At 43.2% G+C, this 23,924-nt stretch overlaps 1 protein-coding gene across 1 annotated transcript in view; it reads left to right on the top strand.

Moving 5' to 3' along the window:
• FHOD1 (formin homology 2 domain containing 1) overlaps positions 1 to 23,879 on the top strand; it is a 188,680-nt gene extending 164,801 nt beyond the window's left edge. Inside the window, 14 exon segments of the mRNA XM_077451885.1 lie at positions 1,026 to 1,172; positions 2,683 to 3,551; positions 7,863 to 8,018; positions 11,320 to 11,502; positions 11,960 to 12,079; positions 14,340 to 14,505; positions 14,636 to 14,794; positions 14,797 to 14,824; positions 15,358 to 15,550; positions 18,184 to 18,255; positions 18,257 to 18,280; positions 18,282 to 18,348; positions 20,598 to 20,774; positions 22,748 to 23,879. Of these exon segments, the coding sequence (XP_077308011.1) occupies positions 1,026 to 1,172; positions 2,683 to 3,551; positions 7,863 to 8,018; positions 11,320 to 11,502; positions 11,960 to 12,079; positions 14,340 to 14,505; positions 14,636 to 14,794; positions 14,797 to 14,824; positions 15,358 to 15,550; positions 18,184 to 18,255; positions 18,257 to 18,280; positions 18,282 to 18,348; positions 20,598 to 20,774; positions 22,748 to 22,830 (2,444 nt within the window). The 3' untranslated portion in view covers positions 22,831 to 23,879.
• The last annotated feature ends 45 nt before the right edge of the window (positions 23,880 to 23,924 follow it).

Here is a 23,924-nt window from a genome sequence, read left to right as displayed (position 1 = left end):
GTGCCCCATCATTGATATCGTTGGTACGAGTGGGAGGAGGGATAGTGCCTCATTGCTGGTGTCAGTGGCAGAAATAATGCCAGATAAGGGGAAGCATCTGGTCCCTGTGCCACAGTTTTTGAGACCACTGTTCTAGAGATTGATACAGCCAGGTTGTATCTTTATATCCGTACAAGAAGTCATTTAGTTGTGTAATTCCTGTACAAGTTGAATACTAGAGTTGGAGGCAGCCATTTTATTAAAAAAAATAAAAAATGTGGCTGCGCTTTCACCTTTACAAAAAAAAAAAAGTAATAAAAGCCACGATGGTCATGTTGTGTGTGTGTGTGTGTGTGTGTGTGTGTGTGTATACGTTCTAGATGTCAGGGTGACTATACTGACCCAGTACAAAGGTTGTACATTTAGTAATTTTTGCAAACAGAAGTTCTAGATGCAAGGCATGCATGGCTATCTGAGGTCCATGCCGCAATTTTATGATGATGCCAATGGGGCTCTAGAGTTAGAGAAGACCATTTTGTCCAGTTAGGACCAAAGGAAGTCCTGTTCTTCCAAAAATGACTTCACCGGAAGCCTGCCTCCTGTTTCAGTGCAGATCTGCAACACCACGGCCATCGACACTGATAAAAAAAAAAGGTGGATATAAATTCTCAGAAGTAATAGTTTCCCTTTGACATGTGTTTCATTGTGATGAATAGAGTTACTCATACACAGAATATAACATTGCATGGCTGGAAAATACTGTATTTGACCTGTGCTCAATTCATGCATGTTTGCATCTGATCTACTAAACTATTGATTTTTATCATAGTAGTCTTGGTGTAGTCTAGGCCCTTCCCATTAATTGTTATCCCATATGCATGTCCCCTCACCACCCACCCTCATCCATCCATAGATCGGTAGACAAGTCCTTATATTCCGCTCCCTGCCTGGGATTTGCATGCACCCTGTGCCCCCTATGAGCATGGCTTCTCCTCTGCCCCTTGGGCGAGTGTGTATTGATTCCCCCCCCCCTCTGTTGGACACAGGAAAGGGAGATCTCAGTGAGAAGGAAGAGAAAAATGAAAGTGTCAATGAGAAAGAGCTGTGTTCTGGGTCCAGCGATTCCTCTGCCAGCAGCACCTTGGAGAGGGAGGAACGAGAAGAAGAGAAAGAGGAACCCGAATCAGAGCCAGGCAAGAAATACCATCAACCCGTCACTTACTCAGACGCAACACTTACCGTATTTTGAGATGAGCCACAGCTCACAGACTGAATCCATTGCTAAAGAAGTTTTGGAAGAGAGCGCCATACCAGAGATTGAGTTCAAGCTCATTTTTGAGTTTTTAAGGGTGCCCTTCAAAAGGGCTTGATGTGCTACTAAACATACTGTACTAATATGTTGATATCAAATTCAAAGTAAGTCAAAATATCGGTATAGTAGGCTCTCTTGAATTCTTGATCTTTGGAATGGTACTCCTCTTCCAAAATACCTTGGCGGTCTTCATCTGAGGTACCTCCCAGAGGCCTTCTTGTGCTCTGAGAGCTACCTAAGCAGAGTCATTGTGATGTATTTAGTAGGCTCTGCTCCACACCACAAGTTCATAAGAATTTAGAATCCAGCACCCCCCCCCCCCCCCCCATTCACACTTCTCCAAGGTTATTGTTTGGCACTTACACACAGTGAAGGCTTAAAGCCTAACTCCAGCCTTCATTTAACTTTCAATAATACATGCACTCACTGTTTGGCAGTGTATAAATTGTATGTAGCATTCACTTCATGTACATTATACAGCGCTGTGTTCTGGCAGCAGCATGGGGACTTTGCGATCTATCCCAGAACTTGAGTTGGGTTGAGTAATGCTCAGCCACTCACAGGAAGCTTTGCATTTTATGAACGAATACAGTGCTTCCTCTGATTGGCTGAGGAGGAGAGGCGGGCAGATATCACAATCTCCACTTTAGCCAATTAGAGGAAGCCTTGAATTCCGCGCATGCACCGTAGACAGCGGCGCGCAGGCGTACTGGGTAAGCCGCAGATCGCGGCGATATGCTGCGAGTGTCGGCTCCCGTGTGCATGCGCGGGAGTGACGTCATCGCTGCTCCAGCGAATCACAGTGCCGGAGGAGCGAGACCCACAGAGACCCACGAAGATGATGGACGCTCGGAACTACAGGGGACAGCGGTGACTTCGCTGGCTCCTGTGTCAGGTAAGTGACACATAATGGACTACTATGCGATGCACAGTAGTCCATTATGCTTTACCTTTGCAGGGAATCAAAGAGGAAGTAAACCCATTAGGGTTTACTTCCTCTTTAAATGAAAGTTGGGATTAGTCTTTAATATGATATTCCATGCAAATGTAGGTTTACTTGGAGTTTTGATGGTCCCACCTGTTGCATTCTCCATAATTAAGAATAAACGACCCCAGAAGATATTGTGCAGAGATGAGAACTCCCATCACCTAACATTTCACAACCTAGTCCCAATGTTGCACCAAAGGAGAATAGATTGTGTAACCCACCAGTATCTACCAAACGTTGATATGTCTGCATTAGGTGGACTGATACTTTAACCTCAGACTGTGTAAAGTGCATCTAAAGCCAAAGTTTGGGAGGTTAATGGCTTTTTAGTTTGTGTTTCTTCTGTGTTTTTTATGTTACTAACCAATGTCATCCTTTAATATGTCCATTCTTCCTTCTTTAGTCAGCCCTGTTCCTCCGCCTACTACAGACCGAGGCAGCTCTAAGAAGTTCATGCTGGACATGTTCAACAAAAAGCAGAGCTCTGACCTGGACACAGAACTGCTCAATGCAAAGAACGCTGCTGCAAACGACGTAGGGAAACCACCAAGGGACAGGAGAGCTCCTACACCGAGGACTGACCCATGCGAGGCCGAGAGTTCTCCCACCAAAGTCCCCATTGAGAATGGCTCAGATCCGCGCAAAGGCGTGCGAGCTCAGTACAGCATTGATGCAGAGACTAATGCCAAGAACCTCGAAAAAACACTTATGACGCCCTTTAAGAAACCGGCCGAAACTCTGTGGGAGAAGACGCCACCGCAGCCTCAGACAGAGCTTAAGATTAAAGATTTGGACTTTACTGACCTGTGTGAGGAGGAGGACTTTGACGTTCTCGATTTTGAGGCCTCAGAATCTGTTTTGTCTTCCCGACCATCCATGGCAAACTATTCCTCTCCCCCAGCTCTTCCAGGATTTCCTCTGCCACCCCCTCCTCCACCACCCCCATTTGGCGGGTGCCCCGGTTTTCCCTCACCTCTCCCACCACCCCCTATGTGCCCCCCACCTCCACCTGGTGCACGCCCACAGTTGCCACCACCGCCCCCGGCTCCACCCAGTTTCAGTACTATGTCTATGGACTCTATCGCACCAGCATTTAATAAGAAGAGGAAGACAGTGAAACTGTTCTGGAAAGAGATGAAGGAGGCAGACTGCCAGAGTCGGGGGAAATTTGGCAAAGGCACCTTGTGGGAGTCTCTGGATAAGGTGATGGTGGACACTGAGAAGCTTGAACATCTTTTTGAATCCAAAGCCAAAGAGCTAGTTACTTCCAAGGTGAATATGAGATGAAAGTTACCATAGCTGGTTTCCCAAAACAATGAAAATAGTAGCTCTCGAATTCCCTGCCCAAACCTGTGTCAGTCGGATCAGCATGTGAAAATACAGGTGCAAGACGGACAGCATCGGTTGTCATGCTCCAGTAGACTTCAAGAAAATGGTGGCTGTTTGCACACAGTTCCCGACCCCCTGTTGCATAAATGTAAATGAGATGGGCAAAAATATGGTTTCAGCACCTATTCGCCATTTGTAGATAACTCCTCTGACGCATTCTGCCCTTTTCATGGCTTAATCATAAATGGCTTCAGATCCTGTCCTCCACCAGTGGAGAACTCTTCATACGTGGTTTGCCCATTGTCGGGGCTTAATCATAGAGGCATCTATGATTAAGCCCTGAAAGGGGCGAAACGCATCTGAGGAGCTCTCTATAGGTGGAGAACAGGAACTGAAGTCATCTACAATTAAGCCATGAAAAGAGCGAAACACGTCTGAGGAGTTCTCTACAGGTGGAAAACAGGAGTTGAAGCCATCTTTTTACCCACCTCTTTCACATTTATGCAACAAAGAGTTGGTGTCTGTGTGTAGGTGGCCACCATTTTGTGGGTTTCTCTGGTAACTGTAAAGTAAATCGAACATGTAAAAAAAGCACCAAGAACTCCAAACTATATATTTAAAATGCATAGAAAGCCAAAACCTTTTTTTTTTTAAATATAATGTGGAAGGGTTAAAAGATCTGTGGAGGTTGTTGTGGCAGTCTGCTTGTCCCAACTGAGGAGACTTAGGCCCCTTTCACACTGACGTTCCGTTCAGGTCCGCCGGTCAGTTTTTCAGGCCGACCTGAACGGGTGCTCCATAGAGGTCTATGGAGCGTCGGATGTCAGCGGTGACATGTCCGCTGACATCCGACCCGCTCCGATCCGAAAAAGTGTGACGGAGGAAAAAGCTATTTTTCCATCCGTCTGCGGATCGGATCGGGTGACGACGGGCACTGCGATCCGTCGTCATCCGATCTCCCATAGGGGAGAGCGGCGCTGTGACAGGTCTGTCCCTGCACAGTGTGCAGAGACGGACCTGTCCTCTTCCTGCTCAGCGGGGATCGACGGAGTGATCCCCGCTGAGCAAACGGATATCCACGGGGCGGATCAGAACTGATCCGCCCCGTGTGAAAGGACCCTTACCCTTAATATTGTTCCATTGTCACCAGAACAAGATGAGAGTGGTCTACCATAAACTTGTTCTGGTGACAACTGTATAATAGGGGTATCTTTTCACTTTGCAGCGATTTTGTCCCAACCACAGTAAGTAAGGGGAACTCTTTCTGGTGAAACATAGAGGTGACTAAGGAAGTTGTACTTTGTATGGAGGTTTGCTCCAGTGCAACCAGAAAAAAATGTCCAGCTCAGTACATACCTTGTACAACAGTCTTGAGCCATGATAAAGGAGGAGCCTTCGATCCCCCGAAATACGTTGGCTTCTTATGATCTAAGAATCTGAATAAAATAGATTCTGGATTTTATAAACAACCAGACATACAGTGAGGAAAATAATTATTTGATCCCCTGCAGATTTTGTATGTTTGCCCACTTACAAAGAAATGAAGGGTCTATAATTTTTATATTGTTTATTTTTTTAAATGAGAGATACAGAATATCAACCAAAAATCCAGAAAAAACATAAAGCAAATGCTATAAATTAAGTTAATTGACTCAAAACACCTGTAAAGATTTCCTGAACTTTTAAAAGGACTCTCAGTCAGGTTCAGTAGGTTACCCAATCATGGGGAAGACTGCTGACTTGACAGTTGTCCAGAAGACAGTCATTGACGCCCTCCACAAGGAGGGTAAGTCACAAAAGGTCATTGCTAAAGAAGCTGGCTGTTCAGAGTGCTGTATCCAAGCATATTAATAGAATAGACAGTTGAGTGGAAGGAAAAAGTGTGGTAGAAAAAGATGCACAAGCAACAGGGATAACTCCTTTTTTTATTTTTTTATTTATTGGTCTTATGTAATATTCTAATTTTCTGAGATACTGAGTTTTGGGCTTTCACTAGCTGTAGGCCATAATCATCAAAATTAAAAGAAAGAAATCTTTGAAATATATCACTCTGTGTGTAATGAATCTACATAATGAGTTTCACTTTTTGAATTGAATTACTGAAATAGATTAACTTTTTGATAAAATTAACATTTTTCGAGATGTACCTGTATACTTAAAAAAAAAAAAAAAAAAAAACAAGAACTCCTCTGATTTATACAATCTACAATAATATGTCTCGACTGCAATGGACAGCAGAGTCTTGTCAAAACAGAACGTTTCTGCATCTCTGAAATCCCTCATCAATCCAAAAAGTGAAGAGTATGTCTAATTTTAGGTTAGTGGGGAGAAAGATACATGCAAAGGCGTAAGGAAAGGAGTAAGCCAGTTGTTTTTTGATTAAATTCAATTTTGTTGAGATGATGTTTTTGACAAACTTTAGGAAGTTAGGAGGTTTTTAAAGATCTTTAGGGAGTTAGGATGCCTTTGAAGATATTTAGGTTGTTTTTGAAGATCTTTAGACAGTTTTTGAAGATCAGTAGGAAGTGGGGAGGGGAATCATGCAAACCTTGGAGCATAAGGAAATTATGGCACCCATTTTCCTTCGAGTAGTAAGCCCATTGTTTTTTGATGACTATAAGTCTTCTAAAGGTTACGTTTTTGGAAGTTGCTGATGATCTTTGGGAAATTAGAAATTTTCTGAAGATCTCTAGGAAGTGTTTGAAGATCTTTAGGACGTTTTTAAAGCTCTTTAGGAAGTTTTTGAAGATTTTTGGGAAGTTTTTGACGATCTTTAGGAAGTTAGGAAGCTTTTGACAATCTTTAGTAAGTTAGGATGTTTTTTAAGCTCTTTAGAATGTTTTTGAAGATTTTGGGGAGTTTTTGAAGATCTTTAAAAAGTTAGGAAGTGTGGGGGTAAGATGCATGCAAACCTAGAGGCATAAGGAAACTATTGGTGTGATTTCATCCATTTTTCTATGAGGAGTAAGCCCATTGTGTTTTGATGAAAATAAATGTTGTAGAGATAAAGTCTTTGAAGATCTTTAGGATGGTTTTTAAAGATCTTTAGGGAGTTAGGAAGCCTTTGACGATATTTGGGTCGTTTTTGAAGATCTTTATACAGTTTTTGAAGATCATTAGGAAGTGGGGAGGGGAATCATGCAAACCTAGGAGCTAAAGGAAATTATGGCATGGCTTCACCCATTTTCCTTCGAGGAGTAAGCCCATTGTTTTTTGATGACTATAAGTCTTGTAAAGATTACGTTTTTGGAAGTTGTTGACGATCTTTGGGAAATTGGGAATTTTTTTGAAGATCTCTAGGAAGTGTTTGAAGATCTTTAGGACATTTTTAAAGCTCTTTATGAAGTTTTTGACGATTTTTGGGAAGTTTTTGATGATCTTTAGGAAGTCAGGAAGCTTTTGACAATCTTTGTTAAGTTGGGATGTGTTTGAAGATTTTTGGGGTGTTTTGAAGATTTTTGGGGTGTTTTTGAAGATTTTTGGGAAGGTTTTGAAGATTTTTGGGAAGGTTTTCAAGATCTTTAAAAAGTTAGGAAGTGTGGGGGTAAGATGAATGCAAACCTAGAGGCATAAGGAAACTATTGGTGTGATTTCATCCATTTTTCTACGAGGAGTAAGCCCATTGTGTTTTGATGAAAATAAATCTTGTAGAGATAAAGTGTTTGAAGATCTTTAGGATGGTTTTTAAAGATCTTTAGGAAGCCTTTGAAGATATTTAGCTAGTTTTAGGTAGTTTTTGAAGATCTTTAGAGTGGCTTCTGTAGAGAGCATTTGGTTCCTTTTGGTCCCTCTCACCATATCCTGTTATATTGTTATAACAGTATTACGTATAAGGCCTCATTCACTACAGTGCATGCAAGTGTGAGGGCCATGTTTACCTGCAAGGGGGGATGCACAGGTATTCCATGCATCCCTGTGCAGGCAGTCCTATTCATATCAATTCTGAGAAAAAGTGTAATGATAGTTCTTCTTTAGGTTTTTGTGTTTGCCTTATGTTTCTAAAAAACATTACAGAGGCTACTGCTCTTCTCTGTTGTTCTACAGTAGATTTTACAATCAGGTTGTAATGCACGGGTGGCCAGCAGGACACTTTAGGATGTAAGAAGAGGCTTGCAGGTGACCAGTAGCAATGTCACATTGTCTGTTAAGCACCCACACATGCAGACTCATGCAGCAAAAGCGGATTATTTTAGTCAATAGTTGAATTTGTGAAAAGAGAACCGGTCTAAGCAATTTCTGTTTTCCTTGCCACAGAAAGGGGTAGATGCAAAGAAGCAGACTCTAGTTGTTCTGGACCCCAAGAGGAGCAATGCCATTAACATTGGCCTTACCGTCCTCCCCACTGTGCACATCATCAAGACGGCCATCTTGAATTTTGACGAATATGCAATCAGCAAAGAAGGCATAGAGGTGAGTACCCATCCTGTTATTTTATACAGAAAGTTACTGACTCTGAATTAAACCCGCTTTGCAAGTCTGAATATGATTGGTCATGCAGAACGAGGGGAGAGGATGCTACACTGCACAGGCCTGATTAAATACACACCAGTGACTCCGTGATGCTCTGCCTCAGTTCTCTAAACTTTAGCCGCTGTGCTTGATTTAGAGACACTTGAAACAGATCAAATTGAAAGTAAAAAAACTCATTGTTGCTCATTTAACTAGTTCCAGTCTCAGCCAATTCTGACATTTCTTTCATAGATGTAAAAATCTGCATTTTTTTTTTCTTGCTAGAAAATGACTTAGAACCTCCAAGCATTATATATATATTTTTTTAAATCGGAGACGCTGTAGAATAAAATGGTAAATTTTTTATGTCGCACAATATTTGTACAGTTGTTTATTAAATGCTAATCTTCGGGGAAAAATACACTTTAATTTTTTATATAATACACAATTTTTGGTAAAACATAAAAGATGATACGCATAATAGATGCCTAACATGTCACGCTTTATATAGTGTATGCCTGTGAAATGGCAGCAAACTACGTTACCCAAAAATCTCCATAGGCGACACTTTAAAAGCCTTTACAGGTTACCAGTTTAGAGTTACATGGGAGGAATGGCGCTAAAGTGATTGCTCTTCTAGTATTTGTGGCGATACCTCATATGTGTGGTGCAATCACTGTTTACATATGCATACAGGACCTACATTTGAATGGGAGAACAAGGGCTCTTTATTTTTTTTTAATTATTATTGTTACTTTTTTTTTTCACTGTATCTTTTTTTTATTTATTTTTTATTTACTTTTTTTTTATTTTGGGGATCATTAATATCACATAGAATGAGCAACATCCCTTATGATAGCATGGGCTCTGACAGGTCCTCTTTATGGAGAGATCTGGGGTCTATTAGACCCCAGATCTCTCCTCTGGCCTCCAAAGTATCTGATCAAACTGAGATTTTTGATCAGATGTTTTTAGAGGCCGGAATGGCTTATTTACAACAGACTGTAACCAGATGCAACAAAATCCTCATCGCTTTCAGTTTCTGATGTCATACAGTGGGAGGAAGAACATCAATTCCTCTCACTGTGTCCGGGAAAGCCGATGCCGCTGGTTGCATTTTCACCAGGTTCCCTGATGGGATGGGAGAGCCCGGTAAACGCGGTCGGGATGGAGGGTGGTGCCTTTACCTCCACCTGTTTAACTGATCCAGTGGCTGTTTAGCTGCTAGGATCACTTTTACCTAAAAGAGAATTGCCAGCTGAAAAGAACAATATCAGGACTGTAGCTCATAATCCTGGTACAGTGCATTCGGAAAGTATTCACAACGCTTCACTTTTTCCACATTTTGTTATGTTACAGCCTTATTCCAAAATGGATTCCATTAATTATTTTCCTCAAAATTCTACAAACAATCCCCCATAATGACAACATGAAAGAAGTTTGAAATCTATGATTTATTAAAAAATAAAAAACCCCATTCATCTTTTCCTCAATCCTGACTAGTCTCCCAGTTCCTGCAGCTCCTCCAGAGTTACCATGGGCCTCTTGGCTGCTTCTCTAATGAATGCTCTCCTTGCCACGGCTGGTCAGTTTAGGTGGACGGCCATGTCTTGGTAGGTTGGCAGTCGTGCCATACTCTTTGCATTTTCGGATGATGGATTGAACAGAGCTCCGTGAGACGTTCAAAGCTTGGGGTATTTTTTTTTCTAACCTAACCCTGCTTTATACTTCTCCACAACTTTATCCCTGACCTGTCTGGTGTGTTCCTTGGCCTCCATGATGCTGTTTGCTCACTAAGGTTCTCTAACAAACCTCTGAGGGCTTCACGGAACAGCTGTATTTATACTGAGATTCAATAACTACACACAGGTGGACTCAATTTACTAATTAGGTGACTTCTGAAGGCAATTGGTTCCACTAGATTTTAGTTAGGGGTGTCTGTAAAGGGGGCTGAATACAAATGTGCACTACACTTTTTAGACGTTTATTTGTAAAAAAAATGTTGCAAACCATTTATCATTTTCCTTCCACTTCACAATTATGTGCCACTTTGTGTTGGTCTATCACATAAAATCCCAACAAAACACATTAGCGTTTTTGGTTGACAAACTTGACAAAGTGTGGAAAAATTCACGGGGTGTGAATACTTTTTCAAGACACTGTATCTTCAGTGTTAGATCTTCTAAGTCAGTGGTCATCAACTCCTGTCCTCAGGGCCCACTAACAGGCCAGGTTTGCAAGATAACTGAAATACATCACAGGTGATATCGTTTGCTGCTCAGTGATTGCCGTATTCTAGTCTGCATCTCCCCCAAGGTAATACATAAAACCTGGCCTGTTAGTGGGCCCTGAGGACAGGGTTGATGACCACTGATCTAAGGCACCTCCGCCCCCCATCAGCCTCCCCAGATTTGTAGTGCAATTTGGCGATCTCACTAATGTGCTGCTTTTTGTTCCCCTTGCTGAGGAGAAAGCTGTACCTGAGGACCTGCAGTGCAAGGAACTCCCTGCTTCTGCTTCATTTTCCTTCCACTTCACAATTATGTGCCACTTTGTGTTGGTCTATCACATAAAATCCCAATAAAATACATTTACGTTTTTTTTGGTTGTAACATGACAAAATGTGGGAAATTTCAAGGGGTATGAATACTTTTTTAAGGTACCTTATACAGCTACGAGGCTACAAAACTGGAGTGCCCAGGCACTGAAAACACTCTACAATTTTTCAGAGACATTTAAGACAAAAAATAGATTTTTGGGTTCCGCTCGGCAAGTTCCTTTAAAAAACAAAAACAAATCTTCACTGTTGTGTTCAGGTCAACTTTTACACATCATCCCCATTCCTCCATCAATACCGGTTATGGCCGCTTGCACATTATAGCACAGAGCAGCTGGTTTGTTGGGATAAACACCCGACTTGTTGTGTTCACCTCTGTGGCCCGGCTTATCTTGTAGCTGTCTACGCTGGTGACGTCGGTAGGTTAATCCGATCACAGCAGCTGACTGCTCACTTACCGAACATCTCCTACAAAGGAAATGAGGCTCATCTGCTTGTATATTGGAGGCTCCGTAGAACCAAGATGGTTCCCTATGGCTAGAATCAGTTCCATGCTCCACATTGTGATATCATTTTATTTATAGTCGACATTGTAAATTACGGACATATTTTACATCCAGTTAAAGTCTTCTTGCATGTCTCAAGCTCTCCTGTGTTCTTCTGTCCAGATTGTATAATTAGCCGATTTCATTTTGTTTATGCCAGAAAATTCTGACGATGGTCCCAACAGAGGAGGAGAAGCAGAAGATTCAGGAGGCTCAGATAGGGAACCCTGATACGCCTCTCGGATCGGCTGAACAATTCCTCCTTACCCTCTCCTCTATTAGCGGCCTGACCTCTCGCCTCCAGCTCTGGGCCTTCAAATTGGACTACGAGACCATGGAGAAGGTAATCCACTTTCCGCTGATCCCAAAGTCCTGCAACTTCTAACTTCCTTGCCACCTGCTTGTGACTTCCGTGCGACTTTCTGGGAACTTCCTTGCGACTTGCTGGGAACTTCCTTGCGACTTGCTGGGAACTTCCTTGCGACTTGCTGGGAACTTCCTTGCGACTTACTGGGAACTTCCTTGCGACTTACTGGGAACTTCCTTGAGACTTGTTTGCGACTTGTAATTTAACATTGTAGTGTATGGCACTCAAATTGCACCAAAGATTGCCACAGGTGGCACTTGCACAGGTGCTTTAAATAAATGTCAATGGCTTTTGGTATTTCTGCTAACTATTTTTTGAAAGGGAAATTCTCAAAATATGGCCTGTTGGAGGTACTCGTGGAATGAGGTTTGGAAACACCGGACTAAATGGGAGCGTTGATAAATAACGGTCTGCCTTGTGTGTCTTCTCCTAGGAAATCGCAGAGCCGCTGTTTGATTTGAAGCTGGGCATGGAGCAGCTTTCCAAGAACAAGACGTTCAAAGTCATCCTGGCCTCACTGCTGGCAGTCGGCAACTTCCTCAACGGTTCAAGCGTGAGTCGTGCCGCTTTGTGTTACCCGCCTGTATACCTGTAGAGTTATAATGGAGCCGTTATTTTCCTGTGGAGAGCCTTGAATGTTTAGAGGGGCAAAAAATAATAATTTAGAATACATCTTCACTAAATCCTTCGCTTTGTAAAATACCTGAAATGCCAAAAAAAAACCCTTACCCGTGTTCTATTCTGGCGTTAGCAGCCTGGTCCCACCCACTCTAATGCCGCGTACACGCGATCGGAATTTTGGCCAGCAAAAGACCGATGAGAGCTTTTCATCGAAAAATTTGACCATGTGTACGCTCCATCGGAATTTAGCTGGCCAAATCCCCGCCAGCAAACATTTGAGAGCATGTTCTCAATTTTTTCCAGTGGAAAAACTCTCCATCGGAAATTCCAATCATGTGTGTGCAATTCCGACGCGCAAAAACTCACTCATGCTCAGATTCAACTACGAGATGGATGCTATTGGCTACTGGGTATTGAACTTCCTTTGTCTAGCCCCGTCGTACGTGTTGCACGTCACCGCGTTCTTGACGGTCGGAATTTGGTGTGACGGTGTGTAGGCAAGGCAGCTTGAGTGAAATCCCGTCGGAATTCCTTCGGGAAAACCATCAGAGCTTTTTCCGAACAAAATTCTGATCGTGTGTACGTGGCATAAGATGCCACGGCATCCAGAGTGCTGAACCCCCGATATATACTGGTCATGTGATGTTTGGCAACGATCTCCCTTCTCTTCCTTCCCAACACACAATTCTGTGAGTCTAAAGTCCCATCAAATACTAGAAGTGTGTAGAGCAGGGATCCTCAAACTACGGCCCTCCACCTGTTGCAAAACTACACATCCCATGAGGCATTGTAAAACTCTGACATTCACAGACATGACTAGGCATGATGGCAATTAAAGTTCCTGAACAACTGGAGGGCCGTAGTTTGAAGACCCATGGTGTAGAGCAGTGATTCTCAACCAGGGTTCCTCCAGAGGTTGCTTAGGGGTTCCTTCAGTATTGGGCCATTTCTGCCTCTCAGATAAGTTCCCACTGACTCCATTGATCTTTTTAGCTATCTGTAAGGAGGTAATTCTTCCCAATGACCATAAGTGTAAGGATCATTATTCCCACTGACCATCACACTAATGTATCATGAGTTGTAGATTTCAAATTTTTAGCAGGGGTTCCTCGAGCCCGGAGAGCTACCGTATTTATTGGCGTATAACCCCAAGTTTAGGAGGGAATTTTAAGGAAAAAAACTTTTAGGAGGGAAGTTTAAGGAAAAAAAACTTACATTGAAATGCCCATCAATGCAGCCTTATCAGTGTCCATCTGAATCCTTGTCAGTGTCATTTGCAGCCTGTCCATCATTTCAGCCTTGTCCATCAATGCAGCCTTGTTCCCTTGTCAGTGTCATTTGCAGCTTTTATTTTTAAAAATGGCGCCTCCGAGATGTCCTGTGCATTTTTGCGGCGCTCGGTAGTTCTTGGCCGCCTTCGGCCCTTCTCGTCGGCCTTCGGCCCTTCTCGTCAGCTTTTGGGTGGTTTTCGGCCGACGAGAAGGGCTGAAGGCGGCTGAAAACCACCGAAAGCCACCGAGAAGGTCCGAAGGCGGCCGAAAGCCACCCAAAGGCTCCAAAATGGCGGAGGATCGGCGTATAACATGCACCCGTGATTTTCCCCTGATTTTAAAGGGGAAAAAGTGCGTGTTATACGCCGATAAATATGGGTATTTCAAGGGTTCCTCTGTGTTGAGAAAGGCTGGTGTAGAGTGAAGCTGACCAGTTCCTGATAATCCAGCTAAAAGTCGACCCCCCCCCCCCCCCCTCCTGTACAACATCCTTTCATTCAAAAATCAAACATGCTGGGTGGAAAATTGCCGGCTGAACAGCAGCTGCATGTAATCCAATACAGCCACTGTTTGCCACTGGCAGCTGTCAGAATACAGTAGCTCAGTAGGGGGATTCGTCCATCCAGGCTGTATAGCGTGCATGGATTAACCTGTAAATCCCCTTTTCTTCCTCATTCTGATGCTCGTTTTGAACTTCAGCAAGTCATCTTCACCACATCTAGATGCCTAAATGCATCGAGTTGCTGCCATCTGAATGGCTGATTAGCAATTTGTGTTATCGTGCAATAAAACAGATGTACATAGAAGTGTGATATTCTGTGACAATGTCCCCTCCAATTTTTTTCTGCGACACTTCCTGTACTTGAGTTTTTCATCCTTGTATGCGTCAGTTGCATCAACCTGTCTTGTCTCCTGTTCTAGGCCAAGGGCTTTGACCTCAGCTACCTGGAGAAGGTGTCGGAGGTGAAGGACACCGTACACCGGCAAACACTGCTCCATCACATGTCCAATATAGTCATCGAGAAGTTTCCCGACACGACAGATCTGTACTCGGAAATCGCAGCTATAACCCGCTCCTCCAAAGTAAGTTTCTTCACTTGGACCTGCTTTGTGTCCCAACTTCTTCTGATACAGAAGAAGTTTCCGAGGGAACAGGGGAATTAGCGGAATTCTGATAGGTGACGGTTGACGTGTACTTTTTCCCATGTGCCACCCAGGTGACTTTGACGATCTTGCGGATAGTCTGGTTCAGCTGGAGAAGAGGTGCCGGGAATCGTGGGACAGCCTGAAGGTCATCGCCAAGCACGAGACGAAGCCCGGCCTTAAGAACAAAATGACCGACTTCCTTAAGAGCTGCACCGACAAAATCGTCATCCTCAGATCGTACACCGCAGAATCCTCAGACAGTCAGACCAGAGATCTCCTCAGTCTGTACATACAGCACCCCCAAAAGAATTCAACATAAGTGACATAGCGACTCCATTACCAGTGCCCACCCACCCACAGTACATTTACTACGAGCAGGCTGGATCACGTACATATATGTCGTCCAGCTGTTCCAGGCTAGGGGTGCTCCTGCGCTGTCGCTGGCTACCGCGGGATTTTGTCTGCAGGTCCTAGCTATGTAGCCAATCACAGCACAGAGCCTTGTGTTTACAAACACGCAGGGCTCTGTGCACAGATCAGCAATCTGGCTGTTTCTTCTCAGGTGGTGAAAGAATGCAGTTTTCATATGTTACTATATATATATATATAATATATATATATATATATATTATATTATGTTTTTTATTATATGACCGCATTGCACAAATTGTTTTTCTGCAGCCAGTGGGCGTCTAACTACTTTCCCTTTTAAACATATTATTATGGTATTTAAGGTATCGGGTTCGTTTCTGTGGGTTGTTTAATAATTTTAGACCACGTGTTCCCTCTTCAGGTTCCGCTCAATTCTCTTGTATCTGGGGTACCCGTATTCAGCCGCCCGGGATATGAAGATTACCCGTTTCTGCAGGATTATTAGCGAATTTGCTCTAGAGTACAGAACCACCCGCGAAAGAGTCTTACAGCAAAAGCAGAAGCGAGCGGCTTATCGAGAGCGCAACAAGACGAGAGGGAGGATGATCACAGAGGTAACCCCGCAGTGCAGAACCAGTAACATGACTTTATCCCAGTAACATTTTATACCCTGTGTGTGGAAAGGTTCTATGCAGCTGGACCATTATATGGTGCAATACCGCCATCTTGTGGATGAGTTTATGCACTACACACTGATGGATTTCAAGGATAATAACAATTGTTCACCTTTCCAGACAAAATAATAAATGCACATATTAGAAAATAGTAGGGCTGTTACTGATTAAAATTTTTGTGTTTATTTCATCAATATATATATATATATATATTTTTTTTTAATCGACTTATTTCGTTTAATTATAACGCACATACAGATCCAACTACTTTTAGCTGATCTTCTCGCATTGCAGCTCTGCATTAGTCAGTGGTAAATGTGGTATACACTATATGCAATCACCCGACACTAGTTAGTGTCCACAATCCATGACTCAACTTCACAGTTCATACAAATATTATTTTATTTAAGAAAAAAATCATAACAATCAAAACATGAGTTCTATGGGTAAAGCTATTACATGTACATAAAATTAACAGCCATTGAGTACAAGGAGGAAAAAACATAGCATGATATAAGTATTGTAAATCATACTGAAGGATCCCGACGAGTTTCGACCTTTTTCAGTAGAGGTCTTCTTTTGGGGGGAGCAAGTAAAAAAAAAACTCTAGAGAAAGAAAGTGTATGTATGTGTGTGTGTGTGTGTGTGTGTGTGTGTGTGTGTGTGTGTGTGTGTGTGTGTGTATGTATATATATATATATATATATATATATATATATATATATATATATATATATATAGTAATGGAAACATATAAAGACCAAAAAATATCAACAAACAAGAAATATAATCTGTATATTGAATTTTAACACATTTATAGATAACTCAAATATATTTACCAATCACGGGGTGGAAAGAAACCTCCTGATTGCTGCGCCCATAGGCTACCAAAATATGGGTCAAAAGATGAAGGCCTACAAGAGGCCGCACTTAGGGTGACACACAGGGGGTGGGAAAATGGCAAGAACTAAGAGACAGGCCAAGTATTCTCCCAAACACTGTTGGATTGGAAGAAATAATACTTAAAAGGAAATATCACTTAATATAAATGCACATATTTTTGCAGGAAAAAAATTGCATTTATTTTTTTTCCTGCAGGATTTACTGTAGGTTATATTTTTATTTATTCTTTTGTATGAGTCATTTACATTTTTTTTTTGTTACATTACTAAAACTGACAGGACACTGGGGATAGTGATTTAAATAGAGTAGACTGGAGCTTTGGAAAGCTTTGCATCCGTGATCAGTGGGTTCAATGTCAGGCTTCTGCAGACAAGCCCTGCAGCTTTCTGTATGTTTCTTGTCAGTTTGAAAAGCTGCAGAGGCTTGTGAATGACCTGCGACTGCGCTCATCAGCGGCCTTGCAGTTCATTCAGAACTGCAAGCTGTCAGCCACAGTGGATAATGGTAGTTGTAGTTCATGAATTCAAAGGAAATTGTGAATGAATGATGCAGCTGTGTGGTTGGAGCCTTCCTTAGCCGCACTCTTTTAAATAAAAGTGACCGTGGGTGCAGGGAGAAGATCCCCCGCCCGCTGGCTGTCACACTGAGGACAGTGCTGGAACATTTTACATGTATAACCTTAATGGGTGGGAAATTGTACCATATTGCAAAAGGTGAATTAATCCTTTTAATAGAACTAATAGGCAATACTTTTTGTTTATTATGGGTAGAGAAAGAGGAAGGGGGGGGGGGTGGTTCTTTATAACCCCTACCATTTTTTTTTTTTTGTCCTCTGAGTCCTATTGGGGAAATTTACCTTCATTTCTAGTCTCATAGACAAAACAGGAAAAGATAAGAAATTCCTGCAAATTAAAGTGGAACTTCACACAACTCAGTCAGCATTGACAATTTTAAATGCTTATGCTGCTAGCATTAGTAAATACATATGAAAGTATATAATTATTTACTTATCTAGCATTAGAAAGACACAGGGATATTGGTGCTGCACACCCCAAATGAATACAATATCGGAAAGGTTCCCCCGGGGGGGGGGGGGGTGGGTTTAGCAGCAAGGTTTATGATATCAGGGAATGTAGGTCGAAACGCGTTGGTGATTTATTACGACAGACTCTCTAACGTAAGGGTTCTTGTGTTTGCACTTTCTGTATTTGGAATGGTATCATATCTCCTTACTAGAGCTTATATTATAACTGCTAGATGTCTATGCTATGCCAACCTTTCAATAAAGAATTTTCTTTTAACTTATTCATTCCCTGATATTATTAACCTTGCTGCTAAAAAAAATAAAAAAAAAACCCTGGGGGAACCTTTCCCTTATCATATTTACTTGTTTTAATCCCCCCCCCCGTTACTTTTTCTGGGGCCAACCCAAATTTGTGATTATTTATTTATTTATTTTACTTTCACTTTCAATGATAACGGTAAACAGGACAAATAGGGTGAGTGGCCCTAATGGTGACACAGAAAGTTATAAAAACTGACGGGGGCCCTAATCCCTCTCTACTCTATTCAAAACTCAAATAAAAAAGGGTTTGCCTTTTAGTATTATTTTAACTGTTTATATTTCGGCAGATTTTTCTGATTTTTTATTTTTTTTTCTATTTTCACAGACTGCAAAGTTCTCCAATGCGGCCAGCCCCACAGAGAACAATGTAACGATGACCAGTTCTAGGCTGAAGACGGCAGTCCTCGGAGGAAGGCCACGAGGAACATGACCAACATGCTGATCTCCTCCAGCGGAGAACAAAACACGCGGAGGAGCAGAGGTGTCAGAAGTACGAATTGTCCATCTATCCCTTTCGTTTACATAGTTGGGGGTTGAAAAAAGACACAAGTCTGTCTAGTTCAACAAAAAAATAAAATAAAAAAAGTACAATCCCATATACACAAAACCTTCACCCACAGTTGATCCAGAGGAAGGCGAAAAAAACCCCAGCAGAGCATGATCCAATTTGCTACAGCAAGGGAAAAAAATTCCTTCCTGATCCCCCGAGAGGCAATCTGATATTCCCTGGATTCCTTTACCTATAAATGTCAGGTACCCAGTTATATTACGTTTATTTAGGAAGAATCCAGGCCCCTTCTTAAAGCAATCTACTGAGCTGACCAGAACCACCTCTGGAGGGAGTCTATTCTACATTTTCACAGCTCTTACTGTGAAGAAACCTTTCCGTACTTGGAGATTAAATCTTTTTTTCCTCCAGACATAAAGCGTGCCCCCTGTTTTGAAATGTTTTTTTTAACCGATTCAGCCCGGAAGACACCCTTCCTGACCAGAGCACGTTTTGCTTTGTTTTAACTGACAATTGCGCGGTCGTGCGAAGTTGCGCCCAAACAAATTTGCCGTCCCTTTTTCCCCACAAATAGAGCTTTCTTTTAGTGGTATTCATCTCTGCGATTCTTATTTTTTGCGCTATAAACAAAAAAAAGAGCGACAATTTTAGAAAAAAAATTCAATATTTTTACTTTTTTTGCTATAATAAATATCCCCAAAAGAAATATAAAAAAACTGATTTTTATTTCCTCAGTTTAGGCCGATATGTATTCTTCTACATATTTTTGGTAAGAAAACCCTGCAATAAGTGTATATTGATTGGTTTGCCCAAAAGAGGGGATAGTTTTATGGCATTTTTATAAAAAAAAAATTTAGTAATGGCGGCAAGCTGCGATTTTTATCATGACTGCGACTTTATGGCGGACACATCGGACACTTTTGACACATTTTTAAACCATTGTCATTTATACAGCGATCAGTACTATAAAAATGCACTGATTACTATGTAAATGACACATGACACAAGGGGTTAAGTGTGTCCTAGGTAGTGATTCTAACTATGGGGGGGGGGGATGGGCTACAACTCACATGAAGAGCGATCACTGCTCCCGGTGACAGAGAGCGGTGACTCTGTCATGTCACAAGGCAGAATGGGGGAAATGGCTTGTTAAGGCATCTCCCAGTTCTGCAGCTCAGTGACACAATCGCCGGGAGACCGTCAGACATGGAGTCCACAGGTATCGCGGGCACGGTCACGCTGTACACGGCACCCACCAATTAAAGGGGACGTACAGGTATGCCCATTTGCCCACTTCTGCCATCGTGTCGAAGTATATCGGTGTGCAGCGGTCGGCAAGTGGCTAACTACTTCAGGTCTGGAATATTTACCCCCCCCCCCCCCCCTCATGACCAGGCAACTTTTTGCGACACGACACTGCATTACTTTAACTGACAATTGCACGGTTATGTGACGCTGTACTCTCCCCCCAACTCCCCCCACCCCCACCCACAAATCGAGCTTTATTTTGGTGGTATTTGATCACCTCTGTGTTTTTTTTTTTTTTTTTTGCAAGATAAAAAAAGACCGACAATTAAAAAAAAAAAAAAAAATATAATATATATATAATATATATATATTTTTTTTTTTTTTTTACTTTCTGATATAAAACATATCCAAAAAATAAGGTAAAAAAAATCTAATGCCTTCATCAATTTAGGTCAACATATATTTTGCTACAAAAATAAACCAATAAGTGTATATTGATTGGTTTGCGCAAAAGCTATAGCGTCTACAAACTATGGGATTTTTTTTTTGTACTAGTAATTCTTTGTCCAGTATTTTGATTTCTCCCCTGCTTCAATACACCTCCCACTAATTTCCATAACATGAGGGGATGTGTTCTGTAGTCCAGCAGGGGGGGGGGGGAGACACATGCAGGGCTGGCAACACTGCAAGGGACTTCAGTGCAGCAGAGACCTCATCATTGATTAAAAACAGGGAGTTTATTGGAGTTCTGGGAGATTAATGGGTATTTTGCAGTATTTCAAAGAGATAAAACAGGGAAATGTACATTTATTGTAGAGATGCACGTCATATTTTTTTTTTTTTTTGGCCAGGCATACATTTTTAGTCACCTGAATTACAATGTTTAATAAATGACTGGTTTTACTATAGATTATACTATCTCCGCTACTGTTGTTTTTTTGTTTTTTTCTGTACCTTCTCTCACCCCTGTATTATTTCTCTAGGTTTGGGCCGTGCGAGTCCACCCGACCTGTCCGGGAACAAGGAGGAGCCAGGGGCATCCCCTGTAGATGCTTCTGATGAGATTATGGATAGACTCGTGCAATCCGTGACACAGAACCCCAACCCGAGGGTGGTGGCTCCAAAAGAGCGCAAAAGATCAAGAGCAAACAGGAAATCCTGTGAGTACAACTCTGTCCCCTCCTGGCAAACTCTAGACATTGCATCCTGCCTTATACTCACTACATGTTGTATATGTGAGCCAGGATTCTGTTTCAAGGAGTTATATACAAACTCACTTGGCAAACAAAAAAAGCAAAGTGCGGTTAAGCCTCATTCACAATGCTAAATGCCCATGCAGTACCGCGTTTAACTGAATGTGGATAAACAGGTGTTCTGTGTATCCCTGTGCCGGCAGTCCCGCTCATGCCTATTGAGACACGGTGGTTGCACAGACTCAGCGTCTGTGTTCCAACATGGCATCCTTGTGGGTGTAGGTTTCCAAATGTAGACAGGAGACCCACACACATATGCATGTCATTTTGGGAAACAGCGGCTGTGTCCCAATAGACATCAATACAATGTGATGCACAGTACACCTGTGCAGGTATGCACGAGCACAAGCGTACAATATTGTACACCCCATGTGAACGAGGCCTAAATCATAACAAAAAAAAAGTAACTATTTTTCTGATCTGTGATCTGATTGGTCACCATGTTTTACTACACTGTGTACATCATTTTGTGGTTTTATCACCCCCCCACCACTCACATCATTGAGGAGTGTATGGGAGTATTTGGTGTCACAGTGATGTTCTGAATAGAGCTTAACTATACCACAGGCGGTACTACTACTAGCAGGAAGGATGGGGGGGGGGTGAACTTCTGAGGGATGGCGCCACTGCACTGTCTCCTGGTAGTGGGGAAGGGCACCCATCAAAAACAGGTACCCGTTCCCCCTCCTCCCCCCTGAAAGGTGCCAAACGTGTATCCTTAGATCTCGAGTCAACTACTCCAGGGGCTTCGATTATGAGCTGTGGGCTTCAAGGGCTTAGCTAATGAGTCAAGGGCCCCAAGGGCGTAGATCATGAGTTAAGGGCTTAGATCACTAGTCAAGGGCTCCAAGGACTTGGGTCACAAGTTGGGGCTTAGATCACGAGTCCAGGGCTTGATCACGAGTCAATGGCTTCAGGGGTTTAGAACATGAGTTGAGGGCTCCAAGGGATTAGATCACGGGTGGAGAGCTCCAAGGGCATAGATCACAGGTGGAGGGCTCCAAGGGCTTAGATCACGAGTGGAGGGCTCCACAAGGGGCTTAGATCACGAGTGGAGGGCTCCACAAGGGCTTAGATCACGAGTGGAGGGCTCCACAAGGGCTTAGATCACGAGTGGAGGGCTCCACAAGGGCTTAGATCACGAGTGGAGGGCTCCACAAGGGCTTAGATCACGAGTGGAGGGCTCCACAAGGGCTTAGATCACGAGTGGAGGGCTCCACAAGGGCTTAGATCACGAGTGGAGGGCTCCACAAGGGCTTAGATCACGAGTGGAGGGCTCCACAAGGGCTTAGATCACGAGTGGAGGGCTCCACAAGGGCTTAGATCACGAGTGGAGGGCTCCACAAGGGCTTAGATCACGAGTGGAGGGCTCCACAAGGGCTTAGATCACGAGTGGAGGGCTCCACAAGGGCTTAGATCACGGGTGGAAGGCTCCAAGGGCTTAGATCACGGGTGGAAGGCTCCAAGGGCTTAGATCACGGGTGGAGGGCTCCAAGGGCTTAGATCACGGTGGAGGGCTCCAAGGGCTTAGATCACGGGTGGAAGGCTCCAAGGGCTTAGATCACGGGTGGAGGGCTCCAAGGGCTTAGATCACGGGTGGAGGGCTCCAAGGGCTTAGATCACGGGTGGAGGGCTCCAAGGGCTTAGATCACGGGTGGAGGGCTCCAAGGGCTTAGATCACGGGTGGAGGGCTCCAATGGCTTAGATCACGGGTGGAGGGCTCCAAGGGCTTAGATCACGAGTTGAGGGCTCTGACAGACTAAACGAGCAATGATGGAGGTTGCGTTAAGAGTTGTTTCCCATAAAGAGAACCTGTCCCTTTGCCTTAACACTGCTGCCTTTGTTGTTTCTCATGCACAATTGTCCACCTCTCTCCACAGTACGGAGAACCTTGAAGAGTGGTTTGAGTGACGATCTGGTGCAGGCGCTGGGACTGTCCAAAACCTCAGAGGTGGCCGTGTAATTCACTCTACCATAGACTTCCTAGGTATCAGTCCACTGCCCCCTGTGGTGGGATCTGGGCCAATGGCCAAGCAAGCTTTACTCTCTTTTCTTGGAGCGGGAGGGTCATCATGCATGGTACCCCTGGACAATGCCAAGCAGGAGACAACAGAGAGGTGGCGCATGCAGAACCTGGTTAGCGTTGCTGCATCACTTTACCGTCCTTAAAGACCTCTTCCAACAGTCGTCTGTCCGTCCATCCTCATCTACTCCAGGAGTTGTGTCGGAAAGCTTCAGCCCTGCGTTCCCAGGACTTCTACATGTGGACACGTTCAAGGGCTTGTCTGTCTGCAAATGAACTGTCTTCCCAAAAGCCACAAGGGTCTCTGCCCAGGGAATGCTCGGCATGGGCACAGTACAAACTTTTATTGGTATTTTTCTATACTTTGGCTGGATCACTGACATATACGGATTGTAGCAGAATAGGGATAGAGTATCCTCTGCTCACATGGGATGAATTTATGAACAAAGCTGCTTCTTCAACTCGCCTTCATCTCCAAAGCTGTGTGTGACGACCCGACGAACGATGGAAACCTAAAGGTTTTACTCGTTATCTGAGAGTGGCGGAAGTGGGAACACTATCGTTATTTACTGCCCATTTTATGCCTTTTTTTAAAAGGGTTGTTGTGCATTCAGACCAAACTTTGGCAGAGGACATTTACTAAAAGTACCTGTGTGATATGCATTGGTTTGGCCTTTAAGGGGGCAGCAGTGTTTACCTCCTGCTCTGGATGGCACCCGTAGGAGCAGGCTGTGCACTTGATAGACATGGGGTGGGGTTGGCGTTCCCCTACTGAGAATGTACAATGAGGGAGAGGCTGTAGACACTGTACAGGCTGAACAGGACAGAAAAAAAAAAAGACGTTCAGGATATACATTTTACTTGCTAGTTTGGATCGCACCCGATTATATTTTGTTTTTAGCTATATATCCTGTTTTTAGCTATATATCCTAGGAAACACTTTGCTGGCAGGTGCGAGTCACTGAAACAATATAACAAGCATGGCACCACGCAGGGAATAATCTATGTCTGCTCACTAAAGCCACTAGATGGTG

The sequence above is a fragment of the Lithobates pipiens genome, unplaced genomic scaffold, assembly GCF_037356315.1.
Source record: "Lithobates pipiens isolate NorthernLeopardFrog02 unplaced genomic scaffold, aLitPip1_a1.2 Scaffold_10, whole genome shotgun sequence".
Taxonomy (NCBI): Eukaryota; Metazoa; Chordata; class Amphibia; order Anura; family Ranidae; genus Lithobates; species Lithobates pipiens.
Note: the sequence above shows the minus strand (reverse complement) of the source record. Positions and strands in the feature narration are given on the sequence as shown.